This window comes from Sitophilus oryzae, unplaced genomic scaffold (assembly GCF_002938485.1).
Source record: "Sitophilus oryzae breed Bouriz unplaced genomic scaffold, Soryzae_2.0 scaffold_906_pilon_pilon, whole genome shotgun sequence".
Taxonomy (NCBI): domain Eukaryota; kingdom Metazoa; phylum Arthropoda; class Insecta; order Coleoptera; family Curculionidae; genus Sitophilus; species Sitophilus oryzae.
In genome coordinates, this window is record NW_022147535.1 from 11,303 (window position 1) to 32,701 (window position 21,399).

Here is a 21,399-nt window from a genome sequence, read left to right on the forward strand (position 1 = left end):
CGGACGTTGAAGTCGACATAATGCTTTCAAACTGTAGCAATTAGATGAATTACTAAAGCGTGTAGTAATTTGCGCCTCGTGTAAATATTTGACAGCCATATTAAATTCAAATTTTTTTTTTTTTTTTTTTTTTTATTTATTTTATCGTGAAACTGAAATTTAACTCTGACGTATAAGGAAGAAACTTTCTTTAACGAAAGTTTTGAAAGTTTGTCTATAAAAATATATTAATTAACGATTCTAACTTTGTAACATATTGTAGATTGTATGCGACCTTAGATTTATTATGTCCCTCTTTCTATAGTTATAACTGATCATACAGTTCAAGGGGTTTGACAAAAGCCAATATCTGAGACTGTTTTACAGAAATTATTTCATCTTCGATATCAGTTGTACCAAAGTTTATAACAGATGTGTCGTCTCGGTGCACTCAGAGACAGGGTCTTCCTGGTGTTTCCCATTTCCCACAGAATCTGCATCGCCGTTTTTTAGCTTTGTTTTCTTCTTCTTTTATTTTAGAAACCTTTACCAAAGCATGGTTTCGCTACAAAAGCTATAACAATAAAGATCTTAGTGTCACAAATTTTTCGAAACTTTTAAGAAACAGATGTGGGTCACATATAAAGATTTCGTACCCGTTTTGTGACTGGAAAATTTAACGTTTGCTAGTAACATTTATTTTCGGTCTTCTATTGGGTTTGGGTCGTGGCTGTTAATACATTTATTCCCAAAACAAACCGTCTCTGTAATGCGTATAATTAATAATTATTATAAAATCACGCATAAGAAAGAAATATCTCTATGTGTACTCACCATATATCCTTCCTTCTGCGTTTTTAATTATAGTACTATAAAAATTCGAAAAAATTCTTAGATACAAAAACTGCAGAATAAAATCAAATAATAAAGTAAGTTATGTTTTGATATAAAACAGAATATCAAATAAATTATAAAAACTTTTCAGGCACAAAACAAGAACGAAATCTTTGTAAATGTGAGCTACATCTGTGTCTTAAAAGTTTCGAAATTACGACACTAAGGTCTTTATTGTTATAGCTTTTGTAGCGAAACCATATTTTGGTAAAATATTTTCAGGGGAAACAAAAGCGATTTGTATATATATATGTATCGTAAAATGTGACAAAACTGTTTCGCAATGTTTCTCTGCAAAGATTTTGATTCGATTTCGTGTCTAAAAATGCTACTTGGGCTTTCTCATAAAATGACGATCCATCGCTTGACGTCGATCAGCCTGACTGACTAAATGAACCTGAACCTGTCTTAACGCTCGCGTGCGTTAACCCATTTAATTTGCATGGAAAAATCACATGAGAAAACATTTATTCATAAATGTTTTTGACCAATATTGTTTTGCTCTTTCCGTGTGCGTCCAGGCATATACTACAAACTAACTGAACCAGAACAAAACATACACAAAATAAAATAAAGTTTATTTTTGTAAAATAAAAACATGATAGAAACAAAATTTGATGAAAAAAACTTTTTAAACGTGTTTAAAACACCAATAATTCATTTTCAATTTTTTTATTAAAAATGAAATATAAAGTTAATTTTTAATCAATTCAATTAGTTAATTTATTTGAAATTTAATAAAAAAATAAATTATAACTATTTCAGATCATATCCACATAAGTATGCTAAAATGCATATACAGTAATAGTTAGAAATTTTTACTACTTTTCCTGAAGCCATTTTCTAACATTCACTAGATGAAAGTAACATTTACTAAAGGTTGCAAGTAAAAGTTATTCTATTGTAGAGGGGTGGTGAGGAAGAATGTTAGTGGAAGTTAGAGACAAATCAAACTTTATAGAATATTGGATCACTTCAATATTTGATCATATCTTAAAATTACAATTTACTTCTTTAGTATATTTGAAAGCCAAAAATTATGAAAAAACGTTTTTTTTTATATATAATAATAGCTCCGTATATAGCGTTTAACGCCTTGGGGTAGCAAGGTACAGCTTGTTATAGTAGAGCCGTTCGGTATACAAAGGAAGGTAATGTGGCTAGCACTACGTTTCAACCGCCTATTATTACACCTCAGGATTGTGAAGATCCCAAGTACTCATTAGGCTGAGTCGACCTAGGTACCCAAACTATTTTTATTTAATACATCGGCTGATGAAATGCCGGGTGTCGGAATCGAACCCACACCTTGAGATTGATAGACGAGCCTGAAAAACCTGAAAACGCCAAAAAAACGACATATCCTTCTAAATATAAAGGAAAACATAGTAAGCATTTTAAAGCGTACAAAGCAATTAAAAAAAACATTCATAAACGTAAGATTACTTATTGGTTCCAGGTTTTATAAAGTTCTTCATCGTGAACAAAACTAGTATGCTTGAATTTTCTTATTAGTTATTCCATTATGAGTTATTCGTTTTTTCAAATCCACTACTTCAAGCATATCAAAATTTTTAATAAATTCACAGTCACTAGATTCTTTAACGTTTTTTTCTTTTGTAGGCTTAATTTTTGCTTATGGCGTCATCATATTGCAAAAATGAAAAATACTTTTTTTTTTTATTTTTTAAAAATCTGTTTGCCTAGTTTACCTTAATTTTTTCACAAAATTTTTTTTTAAAATAGAAAAAAATACCACACAGTACTTTTTACAACGATAACAAACAATTATAAACCACAAAAATAAAGCGGTATAGATTTCTGTCAACGTTGCCAATGTTTAGCCCAATTTAATGTTATCCCTATATTGTCTATTATTCAACATATCCTTATTTATCCCTATATTTTACAACATGTGACAACCGCGCTAACTGAATTTTTCAAACTCACTGCTATCGTTCAGGGAATGCTAGCATTCACTAGTAAAAGTTGGTTTCGAAAATAGCTGTCGTCAAAAATATCTGTGAATGTGAGATTTTACTAGTAATTGTTAACAATCACAGATTTCCAACTTTTACTATAACATATATACCATTAGATTGTAGAAAACGTATATACCAACTAAATTACTAAAAGACTGGGTAGTCTTCACTAAATATCAGCAGAAAGACAACATTTTTAAGAAATATATAAATACCTCTGTTTCAAGGGTATTTATACACATTTAATGTAACCTTGATACATATAAAATTAATAAGGTATAATCTCACTGAATACTTCACTACTCATTAAATTTCAGTGAACACTTCACATATATTTCAATGTTCTTTATTAATCAAAACACCTCTATTACGAATATCTGAATAGGCAATATCTCTAAATACAATATTCGAGTATACAATCGATAAATAGATATCATAAACTTTATTTTATCGTGTGCTCACATATATTTCCGGTTTTGTCCGGGGGTAATTTATTTTTCCCTTTAGATATTTCCGTTTATCGGCTTGTTACGATGTTGGCAAAACAGTATTAACAAACTTTATATTTCTGTCGTTATCAGATTACCAGTTAGGAAAATACCCGGTGGAAATCAATGTTGTGCCTTAACGGTAGATTTGGGCCGGGTTTATCGGCAATTTTATTTTCGAACTTTTCAAACTGTTTGGGTTTTTTGAAATAAAGTTGCCATTTTTCTCCATTAGGCTTATATTTAATCTGTTGCATTCTTTCAACAGACTCTTCTTATCGAAATATAGATATTATTTTTTACAGGTTTGCATTTCAACCGTTCTTTTTTAAAATACGATTGTGATGGAATTCAAATAATATTGGAATCGTGGCTATGTTATAATATTTAGATATTTTGGTTTTTACTAGAACAGTTATTGAAACTAAAAACTTTTCAGGTATGAAGTTTATGTGATGTAACGCGGATGTGATGTTTCGGTGGTAAAATTAAATAACAAAAGAACCTGAACTACGCGTCGCGTTGTGTTGTAACAATATCAAATGATCATGAAATTGAAAAAATGGAAACACGAAAAAACAGGGCGTAATTGCGTGGTTGTTGTGTGCAACAGAACTGTCCCGGAACAATATTTTATAGCCTTACAGGTTTCACACAGCGATGTGATCAAAGCAAAAATAGATTCAGGCAGTTCGACGAAACTATTGAGTAAACAAAGTGCACATTAAATAATCAAAAAAATAAATAGGCGATGTATAATTATTCCTTTGACAATGGTCTTGTCAGCTGTTCTTTTTACAGCGTTTTCAGATGGAGCGGACCATCCGCGACGGACCGTCCGTCATGTTTTTTCAAGATAGCCGTCGGACGAACTCCGTCGGACGGAGCATACGCGCCCATGTGAAATTGTTGTTTATGTCGAGTTTATTTCCGGATCGTAGTGTTTTTCGAGTTAATTGTGGATAATTTAAAACGTTAGAACAATAATAAAGATTATAATATCAAATTTACATTTATAACTTCAATATTGGCGACATACCTAAGTCGGTCGCACAGCAATAAATGGAGTGGACAAATGAAGACTATACGGGAAAAAATAGATATGTCACATTTTCATAGAAATTAAGATAACGATACAACTTTATAGACAAATCTTAACGTCATTCGAGAAAAAAAGAAAACAATATGCAGCTTAGTCCCAGAGTTATTACAGCTTGGTTATTTTTCCGTACAAGGAAAAAAACAGAGCCTAAATGGCAATTTTAGAATATGGCGATAATTAACAATATTAATAATTCAAAATTGGTAGTATATTTTTCTAACTATTAAACCGAAAATAACATATTTCTTTAAAAGCACTAAAATTGCATTTTTCGGCTTCAATTAAAATGGACAAAGATGGTTTTTCCGTGTAGTCTTCAAATGATGCTGTTTTGAAATTTATGGATTTATACGAAATGAGCCCTTCATATGGATGAGTCAAAACGCAAAGAACATAAATCATATTGCAGTGTACAGTAAAAGAACTTAAAAAAATATCATAACAACGACAATTTAGGGACGACTAGTATACATGGATGCGACTATACTGTTTACTTGCCAAGGATTTAAACAATGTTTATGCTGGCGTACTTGTTGAAATGAACACGTTGTGTGAGCGCCACACTTGCCAATGTTGCTTTGGTAGTATACTTGGCCAGCCTTGTTTACACTTGCCGAGGCGCAAAAAAACGACTGCGCAAATAATGTTACTGTTATAGCGTATGTCCGATTTATTTCCGGATCGTAGTGTTTTCGAGTTAATTGCGGATAATTTAAAACGTTAAAACAATAATAGATTATGCTTGAATATCAAAATTTACATTAATAACTTCAATATTGGCGACATACCTAAATCGTTTTCACAGCAATAAATGGGTTGGACAAATGAAGACTACACAGGAAAAACCAGATATGTCACATTTTCATAGAAATTAAGATAGCGATACAACTTTATAGACAAATGTTAACGTCGTTCGAAAAAAGAAAGCAATAATACTCTTAGTCCCAGAGATATTACAGCTTGGTTATTTTGCCGTACAAGGAAAACACAAGAGTAGTCCTCACGTAAATGGCAAAAACCAGAGATGTACTTAGCATGGGCGACAAGCATGCGTCTTGCAATTAGTATTATATTATTAAAACAAAGGATATTACAGAAAATAAACGTTGAAAATTAAAACACAAACAAATTTATTCCCCGCGAAACTTGCCGAAGCTTACAATAAACAACAATAATCTCGACTGACCGAAAAACATAGATGAATAAACAAATCTCTCAAAAACATCATCTGACACGATCGATAGAAAACTATTATCCTTATGTAACAATCTTAAAGGTATACACATACGTAATTAATTTATGTACGTATATACAGATATTTTTCTCTTCTTTGTAATAAAAACCTACTTAAATATAAATTTTCAACAAAAAAATAATAATAGTTTAGATTTAGGTTTATACAACCTTTAATTAATTGAACATCTCTGTTTTCTCCTGTTTTGTTTTGCATTTTGACTATTTTTTAGATTATCTATTTGAATTTTATTCCAATATTTCAGAATATAGCGATAATTCGTATTAATAATTCAAATTGGTAGTAATATAAATATTTTTCTAATTATTCAAGCGAAAATGCCATATTTCTTTAAAACACTAAATTGCATTTTCTCGGCTCCAATTAAAACGGACAAAACTAGGTTTTCCCGTGTAGTCTTCAAATGATATTGTTTTGGAATTTATGGATTTATACGAAAATGAGCCTTCATATGGATGGCCAAACATAAAGAACATAGAAATCGTATTGCAGTGTATGGTAAAAGTACAGTGTACAGAAAAACGAATCACTAGCAACGAAAATTTCGGGACGACCCGTATCCATCGATGCGACTATACTGTTTACTTGCCAAGGATTGTAGGGGTACTTGGCAAATACGCAAGTATTGGCGTACTTGCCAAGTACACTTGCCAATGTAGTACAAAGTGGGGACTGGTGGGGATACTTGCCAAGTACGCAAATATTGGCGTACTTGTCAAGTACGCCAGTCGTGAGAATCCGCCTTTAACAATTACCACAAATGTTAAGTATTATGTAATTTGTATTGACTATTTACTGTTTCTTGGCTGCATCTTTCTCTGTTATTTAAATCAGTCGCCTGTTGATGAGACTTTATTTGCTTGAAACTAATCGCCTTCCTGTTTAAATTATAATTTGAAATTGTGAGTAATTGTGCTCTTTCACTCTCTCGTTAGAGAATAGTTTCTTTTATAGTTTACCCAGTCTATTTCAACAAAGTTTTACTCTAGTAGCCCTATAATAAAAATAAAAAAAATAATGAACAGATACATTGACCGTTAACTATCAAATTGTTTTCCTTCTTTCAATGTAACCGTGCATCAATGTACTCTCCTCACAATAAGATTGCGACTTGCAGTGTCCCCAAACTGAACTCTCGCAAATTCTCTTCTTCTCTTGATTTCGCCAACATCGAAATTCTAACACGCTATTTCGTACGTCCATCACGTAAGCATTATTATTTGCTTTTCGATTAGGGCCATCCGTAAAATAAAGAAGGGAATTCTTTTATGCCCTGCGAGTCAACAGAGCCAAGTCGTTCTTTCCATTCGGACGAGATGTAGTTCATGAAGTGGGTTGCCGTTCTCGTGTTTCTTATATTTATTATCAAGAAAGGTAAATTTTATTTATTATGGAAGCTGAAATATTTCTAAAAATCCGTACACCGGTTGTTTTAAAATTGGCACCCTCCTATAACGTTTTTATTTTTCAGAAAAACAAATCCAAAAATTTGGTATGGGTAGATGATATAAATCAGCGTTCATTGACGTATTCAATTAATTTTGGTCCATTTATACTTAAAAAAATGAGTACAACTTTTGATTTTAAATTAATAATTTTTATATTCTCCCTTGCCTTCAAGAACAAAAAGAAACTGACATTCTGAATAGAATGATATCATATAATAACCTAACCTTTGAACCTAACCTAACCTTACTCATGACTCTCTTGCTTAAAAAATAATGTTAAATTTCAATCTAGAGTTTGTGCCTGTGTTAAAATCACTAATTTTTAATCATGGAGGCTTGAAAAATACATTTATCTTGTGACTTTTCCTGGGCAGTTATAAGATGCCCCAATCATCGATCTTCTTAATCAAAAATTATTTTTAAAATTGAAGGAAGGTGTGGGATTTTCTTTACGAATAATTTGTTTTACATGCCAGTATTTCGAGAGTCAAATTGGCAGCTATAGGAAACGAATTACATGAAATAAAGTTCTGTATGTACTTTTTATAGTAAATTAATTACGGCCTTAAATTTGTTATATATTTGGTATTTTTTTAATTGTTACATTTACACAATAAATATTATTAGTATTTCCGTGTATCTCCGGGTTTCGGGTATGGCCGATATTGCTTGCGAGTAGTTTGTAACCAAATCAAGCAATATTCAGGCGTGATTCGTGTTACAGTTTCCGGAACAAGTTACATACGGAATGACGAAATGTTGCATTTTTGCTGTTAAGTTAGATGGTAGGTCCAACTTCTTGAGGTGGTTCTTGACTGATTTTGGTACCAATTCCAGGTGGTCGAAAATGCTATGGGGTGTATCTTCACTGTGTGCTGTGTGCACTTCCCAAATCTCCTTGATCTCCATTGTCAGGTCGCTGTATTTCTGGATTTTCTTGTTTTGATATTGAGATGAGGTTGTGTGTGTTCACTACAGCATACTCTATAAAATGCACTGTTTCCCCTGTTTTTCCTAGAATACTGAATCTGGTCTGTTGTGTGGTAGGTATGTGTCTATCAGTTATAATTGACCGGTTCCAGTAGGTTGCTGCTTTTTCATTTTCTATAATTGTTTCTGGTGTATAGTTCCAATATTGCTTTTCCTTTTTGGTCTTATTAATTTTTCTTTCAATGGCTTGATGCAAGATTTTCCCCATGCTGTCATGTCTAAGTGTATAGTCTGATTGACTTAGATCAACAATTATAGAGCATCCTGCCATTATGTTTTTTTTCAGACTTTGAGTTGCACCATCGACATAGAACGTTTTCCATGCTCCCATTCTTGATATTATGTTTCCTATTTTTCTCTGTTACTATTATTATTACAAAATTATAACAGCAATTACTGTATAGATAAATAATGATGGGAAATACAAACTATAATAAAATTTTAGTTAACTTCAATGCTGAATATAAACTTTAAACTTCAAATTGCTAGTGAAAAACTAGTTTTTTTCCAAGATCACACATAGCGCTAAATCAAGGTAAAGGTACCAAAAGACATATGATCATTTTATTTACGTTATTTAAAACGATCTGACTGCTACCGCTATTAGAATGCCATATTTTAGCCAACGAACCAAATGAGATGACTCGATTTTTAATAATTATTTAACAAACTGTTAAAAAAAATATTTATCACTTAATTAAATTTAACTAGACAAAATAGATGTTAACTGTTCGAACACAGGACACTAACTGACTGGAAATACAATGAAAATAAAGCAAGTAACTAATAATACTTATGTTAGCTAAAACAGAATTAAAGTCTTTTTAATGTGGTTTGAATGGAAATCACGGAGTGTATTAGGGAATAGGAAAAGTAGTGGAGAACTGTATTGTATTATATACACTTTTTTAAATAGAACCAGATGCTTTTCGCCGTTTGGTTCTATCGAAAAACCTAAAACTTATGATTGGCTATTTATTCAAAAAGAACTATTGGACATTGAGTAAACGACTCGGTAAACGATTACCTCTCTGACAGCACCCAAAGCCATCTCCAAAATTTCAATTTGGCGCTCGATTCTCTTTAAATAAGTATAGTCCACAAAAAGACGAAATGCCTAAAGTTCAAAGGATATTCCCTTGATGAAAAAGAGAAAGAGGGGATAATAAAATATGGCTATAGAAAATGCGAAAAAGTGCGGAACGTGATCGAGGAAGATCTATCGATATAAAACATTCATGGAGGTTTAAAGGACGACTGCACGGTGTGCAGCCACCGCCCCGCATTGCCAATTCGACAAAATGAGATTTACTGTCGCGTTAGTTTGCGTCAGTTGCGGATATCTAAAAATCCCAACCGAAAAATGTAATTTTAAACAAATATAAATTTATTTCAATTTTTTTTAACTGATATGTTCATAATACATACACAGGGTGAGTCTTAAATAAGTGCAAATATTTTTAGTGCTGGTAGATCTCGATAAAAGAAGCATATTTTAGCGATATATAAGAAGCATATTTATTTCACCTAAATGATACTCTTATTTATACACGCCACCCAAAAGTGCATTTCTTGTTTAAAGGTGTTCGCCAGTAGCACGGTTATCCCACACAATAAATAGAAAAAACTTACCTCTAATATTTAAATAGAATGTTATGCTACTAAATTATTGTTTATTACATTTGTCCAGAACATGGAAATCCAATATCTTCCCCTTTCCTTAAACACTCACTAAACGTACCCATTTACTAACTAAATCTATCGTTTTAAAATTGCCTTCCTTAATATTATTGTATCTTTTTTATGTCGGTATATGGAGTAAAAGTTTGCTTTTGTTGGCTTATGTTGTTACAAAGTATTAAACTTCAAAATTAACAATTCCTGATAACAATTACTTAATAAGATAAAACCAAAACGTTTCAAACTTTCAATATGCCGAGACGTCCATTACACACATTTTTCGAATGTCTGAACATATAGTTTAAACATATAATCTGAACAATTAAAATATATTTGTTTTTAGTGTATATTTTTTGACCTAAGGCATATATGTATAGCTCAGGCCGTAGAGGCACCAGGGGATGCATTATTTATTATACATCTGAAACAAATTAATATTATTGAATTCTCGTCTGAACATATTATTTTTGCCCTATCATATAAGCTTTGAATAACACCTTTTTTACACTTATACTGTGATTAGATGTCAAATTTAAGTATCTGTCTGGTATTTATGGATTTTCTATAAACATCTAAAATTAGTTTATTTTGCTTTTTTTGTTTAATTTGTTTTCGTTCAATTTAAATTATATACTCGACATAAATTGCTATTACTTTATTTGAAACGTTTGTTTAATTAAACTAAACACGTTTCCACGTCAAATAACGTTTTCCTGTTTATATTTCTGGTAAAGAATTTCCTCTGTGGCATATAATTTCCCAAAAAGAAAATAAAACTAGGTATCAAGCCAATAAAACAGGCCAAGCTATTTACGGTTGCCACTCGACCGAATACGGAGCGAATGCAAATATGCCCATTTCATTTTGCGAGCGCACTGTAAACAACGGCGACTAAAAACAAGTTTAAGTTGAATTTTTTATCTTTGACGTTTGCGTTACGGGAAAGCTTCTGTCCAAAAATGCCGCAGTAAATAATATTTTATTTTTTCGGTAAAATAGTTGTTGACAAAAGTTTGGGCTTTATGAGTACTTGCAATTAGAGATGAGCTTAACAGCGACCTTTCCGTTTACAGCTTATCCTAGTATCTATGTGTGCCCGCGACCAGCGATCACTGGATGCTTTTTTACTTCTACCAGCGACCAGAAACTGAAGTCGCCATTTCAGTCGCTTGTTAAATTAACTCAATCGATACGCCGCTGTACGTATATGAAATAATATCTGCGATGTTTATTATTGTGGTAAAGTAAAAAAGAAAAAGGAAGAAATAGTTATGTGACCATCCCTGTGAGAACCAGCGTCATGATCACTCCATTCCCAAGAATCCACATCGCCAATTCAGCAGGATCGTGAGAAACCTAGTTTACCTTTTAAATCATTTTGTATTATAAATTCATTCTTTGTTCTGTTGTCGTATTGTGTTGTGTCGTAAGCTGTAATTTTTAGAAATAAATTGTTTTAATATGGCTTTCGTTTTCGTATTTATTTGATCCTTGTTCTCGCCAGGTCGTGATCATTTAATCCAGTCAGTTCCGAGGCTGTACCTTTGGTTCTAGGAGCACTTTATTTTTTACAAATGCAGGTCGCTGGCCTCACTTGGAACTCTCCTCTTTTATCCGGGCTTGGGACCGGCTCTGAGGTCACTAAGCTACTCAATTCACCCAGCTCCCTCACAGGCAGATTTGTAGAATAAGTAGTGGCATTTAAATATCTAGGAGCAAATATAACAAGCACTAGAAATCTCAAAGGGGCAGAAAAAACCCAAACAACAAAGGAATCATTAATATCAGGATATTTAAGGGATATAATTTGGCGAAATAAATATGTAAGCGTCAGGAGCAAAGTTCGAATTTATAAGGCTTGCGTGAGACCGGTTATGACATATGCGATAGAGACTAGATAAAAAGTTACACGATTGCTGAAAATTGTTATGCTAAGATTTGTCAGCACGGTATAACTGAGAGTAATTTTGGTCTTTTAGTTGGTTGCCACTTCATACCTAGCATATAGCAAATCCTGTGAAGTGTTATTATTGCTGTTAAACCAACTAAACTGGCCGCTTCAAAATTATCAATGGAAATATGTAGCAATTAATCGCAAATTATGTTTGCTTCGGTAACTGCTGTTTGGTCCGTTTTAGAGCAACATCCCATAACTCCTACATTGCTTAATTTCATAGAGGCGGTTATTTTATGATTAGGCGAATGGATATTCTGTTTGAATGGATTGTTAATTGGCCGGATGTATAATGAAATGCGACGTTGCCAAATCTAAAAATCAGAAGATTTAGGGAAATTACATATAACCCATGTTATAAGATTTACATAGGGTGGGCCGCTATGGACGGGAAAATTTCCCTAAATTTAGGGAGAAAATGGGGGTTGACCTTGGGCTCAAGTGGCCCCATACCTACTCCTTAACTTTGAATTAACTCGTGCTAGCATATTCTATATTCACAATTCTAAATTCTGTTTAGATTTTGTAAGCACTTTAGTTATTGTTATGTACTCTATTATTAAATAAAAGTTAATGATTTTTTTGATCATAATGATGGTGGTTCATGAAAATGTAATTAAATGGTAAATTATTTTACATCCATAAATAAAAATATACAAAGTTATGGTTCAGAATATATTATGTCTGACCTTTGTAGCGCTTTAACATAGGCATATTACTTAAATTTATTGGGTAAAAAGGGTTGATTAAAGCGCTAATACTGATAATAATATATTATTCCGCAAACGTTTATAGTGGACTGGACTGTGAATTTTAACTTTGCAAAACGAGTTAATAGTTAAACGACATTATTCACATAACAATGGAGTGGCAATGGCAATATTTTAATTTTATTGCGAACTATAACAGTAATGCTAGCGATAGTCGATTAAATAATTATTGATGTATATAGTAGATAATTACGAATGAGATAAATTACAAAAGGGTGTCAAGTGATTATCGTGGTTATTGAGACGTAACGAGTATTTTAGGTTTAACTATTAGTATGTACCGTTTTGGTTTTGTTTGTTCAAATTTTGCGCGAAGAAAATATTAGTTTTGTACCGCAGAACATATATTTCATCGAAGTTAGAAATTCACGAGTATCAAATATTTGTTTGTACCTATCAATTCCTAAAACAAATATTTATATTAACCCACAAATGGATTTGGTACTTTAGTATTATAAAAACGTCTTAAAGGTCTCATCTACATGAATAAAACAAAGTAGGGTTACACAAAATTTAAGACTTTTTTATTTTGTAAATAAAAAAACAACACTCTTTTCAAGAAAAGCCGCGTTAGTTACACTATTTTATATCTGAAGAACGGATGGACAGATTTTATATACCGGGTGCGTCTCAAAAGTGGCTCACCCCTATAAGTTTTTTATTCTTTAAGATAAAAAAAAAAGTTTGCTATGTTAGTATACATAAATTAGGATTCATCTATGGTATTAAATTGTTTTTGGTCAATGACTACAACCTTTGATTTTTAAATGGCAGTCTCAGTATTTTTTACATTATTCGATAGAAAATGACACACTGAATAGAACTCGGAATAGAATGACATATCATTATATCAATTTTTGACAATTTTCGCTTATGGTTAATTTTAAATTGTAAAATTCTGTTTATAACGACAATTTGACACGAAATACCAAGTGTGTGGTACCAATTTATTCATAAAAAAATATTTTTCCGTATGTGCTAATGAATCTTGTTCCATTTCAAAGAATTGGAAAATGATAAAAATTAGATTTTGGCATTTTTTAATCACTCACTATAAGATACTAAAAATATTAGATAATCAAACTATTTTTCCAAGGCTCCGTTATTAAAAATTAAGTATTTTTAATTATTAATTTAGCCATGGCACTCTAGATTGAAATTTAAAATACGATGTTTTTAAAAGCGAACATGTCTAAAGTTTGGTTTGGTAATATATCGTATCGTCAAGCGTCACTAAAAGCGATCAACTCTGTAACTATCAATTCGAAGTTGGTTAAAGAATGCCTAGAGAAGCTGAATAAATTAGGCAAAAAAGTCCTCCTACCCTGGGTGCCCACTCACCAAGGGATAGAAGACAATAAAGAAGCAAACGATCTAGCTAGAATAGCAAACAATCCACTAACTGGATCAGAACTGTTCTGCTTTCCAAGCGGAAACCAACTTAAAGCGGAACTGAAGAACCTGGAAGACTCTATCCGTAACCTTGAATGAGAATTGTCCAATGGTTTAAAATACTCTAAAAAGTGCCTCAGAACTTACGATGAAAAAAATTAAAAAATTATCTTGATTTAAGTGAGAACAATCTTCGGATTATCACGGGGATTCTAACAGGACACTGTCTCCTTAACGAAAACATCAGTAGATTGAAGCTGAGAATCAGTGCCAAATGCAGATTCTGTGGGGAAAATAGGAAAACATCAGAACAGCTTATCAGTAAGTGCGCCGAGACGACAACCGTTGAATAATCAATACCCTGAGATTGTATGATGAGTTAAAACTCGTTATAACACCAGAGAAAGGGGAACATGTAATAGATCTGTAATGTCGCAGTGATTAACTCTCCTCTGAAACATTCTACATTCTTCTTCTACAAAATAACACTGACAAGCTGGTTTCTGTTTGGATTCAACGCCAGTGATATTTACAAGAAATAACTTTCTTATTTTGTAATAGTTATCAGGCAATAGTTCTTCATTTTAAGTTTGACTTCATATAATATTATTTTAGCCGAACGTCTGCGGTTTCTAATTGACGTATTTGCTATAAACTAAAGTGTTGAGTTATACTTGAATAATTGTATTTGGATATTTTAAATAGTGTTTTCTTTGTTCCTTGCCTTTTTTGTTTCCGACGACGCGACAGGAGGACATACGCCTCCCAAACGTTAAGCATTTTTTGTCGGTTAGGTAAATTAGTACAATATCACTTACAAGCTGGTTTCCATTTGGATGCAAGGTAGTAGTGTTTGCAAAAAATATTTTTATTATGTTGATTTTTTTCTAATGGTGAATACAGATTCTTTTTAAGATGTACTTTGTTTTTTTTTTCTCAGGTAGGATTTCGACAGACGATGACTGAAAAAAAGCATACGACATTTATGTCACGTGCGTCGTCTCTTGTTGTTTTTAACCAGTTTTATTGGTTAATTTTAAAAATTACAGATCATATTTCAATATTATTAGAGTCACGCAATGATAAACGATGCATGGACCGATGCATAACACATACCGTAATTTTTTGAAATATAATAACTCGATTAGATTTTTTCAGTTTTATACAGTTTTTGTACAATATTTGAGTAATCACTCGTCACTCAAATTTTAAATATATTAATTTCCTGCTATGCGTCCCAGTTGTACCAACTTATTTCTTTGTAGAATAAAATATATTACTTTGAAATGAAAATGACAGACACATCTATCACTGTCAATGATTTTTTTATTGGATAGACTAAATCGCAGTTTGTTTCCAAAAAATCAAAAAGACTTGCAATTCTTTCTAAAAATTGTTTTATTAATTTTACTGCGATGCAAGGCCTTATTCAACTACATAAGAGTGAGACTATTCAATCAATTTTGCCCCCTTCCAACTACTTTCATCATCCTGACCTCTGCAGCAGGGTGGCCTGACTGATGTTGTGGCTATTCGGCCATACGTTCGAACGGTGTTGTCGCTATATCTCGAGCCATTTGGCAACGATGGCCGCACTTTGTTACTGCCGACCCGTAATTACTGCAGTAATGGCCAAACTTAAGTTACAATGGCTCCATTCTGCGCCGTCTTTGATCGTATAATACTCTCGTCTAGGTATTGTGACGGGAGTAACGTGCTCTCGAAATGCCGTTGTTGTTGTGGATGGTCATGTTCCTTACATGTAATTAAAACTTTAATATCCAGATGTCACCTCTACCTACGTTAAACCAATAATTGAATGTGTAACGTTATTAGTATGTAAAATACCTCTAAGTTATTTATGTTTTATTTTCTTAATTCTACGTTTTTATACAAATCTGTTATTAACAAATAATTTGAGATAATAAGTATTATAAATAACTTCTATATGTATATAATTTTTGTTGTGGGTCCATTTCTGAGAAAACAAAGGGGCGTCTTGTCATTGAAGACATAGATATTTAAGAACAAATAACATTTAGATTTTAATCGCGTAACAAGATGTATAACTACATATTTTTATATGGTTTAGTAACGAAATAGTGACTTTTTCATTGAAAGATATCTAATAATTCCACTTTTATGCTATTGGAAATTGAATTCTGCAAAAAAAAAATGTTCTTAATTTGAGAGTAATTGTTGTCACCATATACATAATGTTTAAATATGTCAAAATAATTTTTAACAAATAATAATTAACATTATTTTTTTCTTACAGATAATTGGTGCCGCAGTATTTTCACTATGTCTCTGGTTAAGGTTTGAGACAGGTTATCAAGAAATATTGACAATTTTGAGCGCAAATCAGTTTTACATTGGAATCTACGTACTTTTAGTATCATCCCTGGTTATTATGGTCGTTGCTTTCTTAGGATGCATCAGCGCCCTGCAAGAAAATTCTGTAGTTCTCCTTGCAGTAAGTACTAAGTTTAGTTTAATTTACATATACGGAGCTATCAACAATGATAGAAATAGGTGGCAGTATTGTGTAAGAATATTTATATTAGTGATTGGTACTGATGCGAAAACAAATTATCGATCAGAAATTTTTTCTAATTATGTTTCATTAATCTTTTTTGAAAATTTTCAAGTTTTATTTTGTGATTTGTGAAATCGAATTATTTTTCAATACTACTACGGTGTTTAGCAATGACTAAAGAATACAAGGACTAATAACATCCGAGACAAAATTGTTACTATATCTCCAAACAGTGCCTTGGCACATAATTTTCTTAACTTAGCTGCTTGAGGAGATATTTATATTTTTGATAAATGTTTTGACTACGCCTATGGTGTCCGCGGTGGTATCATATTAATTAATTACAAAAAAAACGTATTAAAATGTTAACAAAAGGTACAAAACTAGTATCGACGTATAGCACATATCAAGTACCTACATATAATACCAGAAGAATAATTATCAAATTCGATAAAAAAAAACGCTAAAAAGGTGACTGCGCTCTTTACTTACCTATAAAACGTAACTTCTGGCTCTTTCTTATCACTGTGGCTTTTACAGTTGAAAGTTGAACAACTAATCACCATTGTAATAAAGTTTATATAACATTAACTACACACTAACTATTAAAAATCCCTAAAATTGTGGCTGATGTGTGTGTGACTAGCTGATTACTCATTAGTTACGTCCAATAAATGGCGTCTTACATCACAAATTCTGCTGCAGTCCGTATATGAGCATTACGTGTCCTTGTATTTTGTAGTCATTGGTGTTTATCATAGAAAATTAATATTCGCCATGTAGGTACCTACAATCCCGGCGTTCTATATAGGGTGTTTCAAAAAACATGTGCCATCTCTCGTGGGGAGATTCCTCATGTAAAAACAAAATTTATTTTTCATATCAACATAGGTCCGATTTTGCTTTGTTTCGTAGCTACAGGGAGTTAAAATCTTAATAATCTTTCCATTTATTATAATTTTCTTCCAGGTACTTTTAATGATTCGAATGAAATTTTGAGGGTTAAGTTGAGTACATATTTTAATGCTTTTAATGCTACAAAAGTGTCGATAAATTCATGTGGGACGGGCATATGGGTTATCACTGGAATATTTAAAAAAAAACATGTGCGCCACTGACTTTTTTCTTTTTATATCAAAATTGTGTAGGCCGGTTAGTGAAAATTGAAAGCTATCTCTTGGTATTTTGTCGAATTCGGCCTCCTTGATGATATAACGCAATTTTATTAATCATATTTAATAAAATTAAATTAAAAACAAAATTAATAAATTATATATTTTACCTAGTTTATTATTAAATAGTATTACTTACTATTATTATTCTTACTATTATTCCATCCTAAAGCAATTACAAATTAAAAATAATGGTATTTATGATAATTACAAAAAATCTAATTTTAAAAAGTTTTAACATCCTTTAACTCTAAAACTATGCATTTCTATACCCATGTTTATATGAATATGAATTAATTTTTTTCATATTTTTTTCATGAGGAATCAATGAGTACTCATTTAAAACAATCGCAAGTTAATGATATTAAAAATGTTTAAGGGTTGGTTTCAGACAAAATTTATTAAATTGCGTTTATACCAAGGAGGCCGAAATCGAGAAAATATCAAGAGACAACTTTAAATTGGAATTAAATTGCTTATACTATTTCGCTAACAAGAGAAAAAAAAATCAGTGGCGTACATGCCTTTTTTTAAAAAATATTCCAGTAATAACCCATATGAACGTCCTTGGTGAATCTCTCGACACTTTTTTAGCTTTAAAATATGTCGCATTTACAGTATCTTTTAGCCTCAAAATTTCATTCGAATCACTGAAAGTACTTGGGAGAAAATTATAATAAATAGAAAAAATAATAAGACTTTAATATCCTGTAGCTACGAAACAAAGCAGAATCGGACCTATGTTGATATGAAAAATTAATCTTATTTTTGCGTGAGGAATCACCCCACGAGAGATGACACATGTTTTTTGAAACACCCTGTATAATAATATATATACTATACCTAAATACGAATAAAAAATACGAACCCAAAATCCCAAGAAAATAAAAAAAATAGAATAATATTAAATATACTATGTAAATTTAATCAATTGGACAAATTATTTAATTTAACAATGGACGGGTAAATCCTTTTATAATACTAATTGGATTGATGGTGATGTAACAAAGGAATGATTAATATTCTGTGACTCAAAAGAAAAAAAAAACAGCGTACAATTAAATTTATTATTTTGTATATTCTAAATAAAACAAAACCCTTTGCCGCCTGGTTTAAATACGCATATTATTCTTGTATTCAAATGCAGACATTAACAAAGTTATGTATTTGTCTTCTTTGTTTACTGCTGATACGTTACCCTGAGTGTAATTAATTTTGATTAGACCAATTCGAACAAGCGTGATAATTGTTGTTATTTATTAGGGATACAATTTTGACTTGTAATCTAAACAAATTAAAGGCCAGATGTGATTATTCAATAATTAGGTTTATCACAGAGAATTTGTAATTTTAGACGTTTAAATTGTTTCTCCTATATTTCATTTCGAATTAAATGCTTTTTAAATACATGTTCTACTTTATTCACTTTTTTTCAGAAAAGTTTATAACAAATTAAATTAATAATAACAATCGTGGCATTTTATATGTTTTTCCTGAAATTTAATTCACAAGACCAGTAAATGCTGAACTTATTTCTAAATAAAAACACTGATTTCTGTGTCTAGCCTCCCGGTACCGGTTTCTGAATAAATCCCGGTAAAAAATAAGTAGCAGTAAAAGTATTCAACATATTCATGGCAGCGCTCTCCATTATAGTGGACACCAAACTGCGCGGAAGAGGAATGGGCATAAGATACAGATACGACGGCGCGGCAGTCTGTTCAACATAAAAATGATTCAGGGTAAAAACACGTACAAAATTCATCATAGAACTTTAATAGGCTGTAGTTGCAAAAACGTTACTGCTGTTACAAGAAATGCTGTACACATACCGTATACGAGACTTTGGGCCTTAAGTTGAACATAGATAATATTAAAATAATGTGCTCTTCCCCGGAAGGTCATAACAATGCTATAAAAATCGGAAAAGAACTATTGGAATATGTAGCGGAATTTAATTACCTCGGCAGTTTGATATCGGAAAAGGCGAATATCAACTCGGAAATTCAGCACACGATTAGCAGCGCCTCAAGAGCATTCTGGAAATTAAAGATAGAGTTTTCTACAATTATGACTTGAGTACAAAAACGAAACTTGCAGTGTACCGAGCTATAATAATCCCCACCATGTTGCAACAGAGGCATCTTAGATAACTGTTAAGAATCAAACAATCAAACGGTACCACCATGTCTCAAACGTATCGGTCCTTGAAAAAGCTATCTGAGAGAGCGCTGAAGTCATGATTACTAAATCCCGCATAAGATGGGCTGGCCATATATGCAGGATGCAAGGAAACCGCCTACCGAAATCTCCCTTTACGGTAAAATTGTAGACGGTAAAAGGAAACCGGGTAGACAAATAAAAGGGTAAAAGAAAATTTTCCACGAAAACTTAAAATATATAAGCATGCAGAATCAGTGGGAGGAAGCAGCGCACAATAGAACGCTATGAAGAAAAATTGTAAAGAGATTTTTGATTGCTCAGAGTGCGGAAGAGAGATAACATCGCGTATCGGGCTTTTCAGCCAGAAAATCTCATGACGTCATCTCAATCTTCTGATGCTTGTCATCAAATGAGATCAAATGCTGAAGACCCCAACATTATTTTCAAAAATAAAATAACACTTTTATAATAACATTGTTTTAACATTTGTATGCAGACTTTTGACAACAGTTGGCCGCAAATGTTGTATTCAATTAAAAAAAACGACAAAGGGTTTTAAATTAGTGTAATCCTGAGGAAGACAATATATTTGTCGAAAGGTCAACCCAACACTAAATAATCTGAGTTTTCTTTTGACTCACATCCAAACAAATAAAAACAACTTTCAGTATATCTGGCTTCTCATATATGAACTCTCTGTTAATATTTACATGGTATTATCTAAATATCTACCATTCCATATACATTTCTATAATGAAACAAATAATATTATTACAAAAGGACTTTAAATACCCTTCCTAATTCTCTCACAATGCACTCCATGCACTATAAATTGAACTAAGGGCTTGTCGCTGGATTCGGTTAAGTCAGGTCTTTTGGGATTACCTTATATTAGAGAGTGTATTAACAATAGTACAATAGCAACGCTGCGTACTAACTTATTGCTAGCAGTAATATCGTCTAATTTATTAGCGTTTGTTGTGCCTGAAGCAATAATAACCCTCGTTAATTTTTATTTACGTGAGCATACTGTGTGCATTGTACTGTTGCATTAGTTCTTGAAGTTTCGAAGTTCAGGTACGTTGGGGTACGTACGGATTATATTCGCGTGTATTAATATGAAGTTATTATATTTTATTAACAGCACAGCGTATATTTAAATATTAGATGATCATCACAATTATACCTTATAAATATTTAATGAGTGAACGTCTGGAAATCTCCGTTATATAGGGTGGGGTCACTCGTAGGACGCGGAGGCTCCAGGGAGAACGGTAGTCTATATCGATATAAAATTTTTGGAGCATATATAGCTAATTGAAATCATTTTATGTAAATATATATAGTTATACAGGGTGTTCCCAAAAATGTTACACATCAAAGTTGTGTTTTTTTGTAATGGAACACCCTATATATTAATTGATTTTCTGATTCTAGGAAATAAATAAAGGTGAGTTTTATTAAAGAAGCACATGCCTAAAATGTAATGATCTTGACATATTTCACATTTTGTAAAAATGAAGAATAAAATTTAAACTTTAATAAGAGCTCTCTAAATTGTAATTTACCCTGTATAGCCTGATATTTAATT

The 21,399-nt window shown here is 31.9% G+C and overlaps 1 protein-coding gene across 1 annotated transcript in view; it reads left to right on the forward strand.

Annotated features, from left to right (window-relative positions):
- Positions 1 to 12,363: 12,363 nt before the first annotated feature.
- Positions 12,364 to 21,399, forward strand: part of LOC115890621 (tetraspanin-2A-like) — a 116,798-nt gene continuing 107,762 nt past the window's right edge. Inside the window, exons 1-2 of the mRNA XM_030910900.1 lie at positions 12,364 to 12,384; positions 16,213 to 16,410. Coding sequence (XP_030766760.1) covers positions 12,364 to 12,384; positions 16,213 to 16,410 — 219 coding nt within the window. The remainder of the gene's footprint in view (positions 12,385 to 16,212; positions 16,411 to 21,399) is intronic.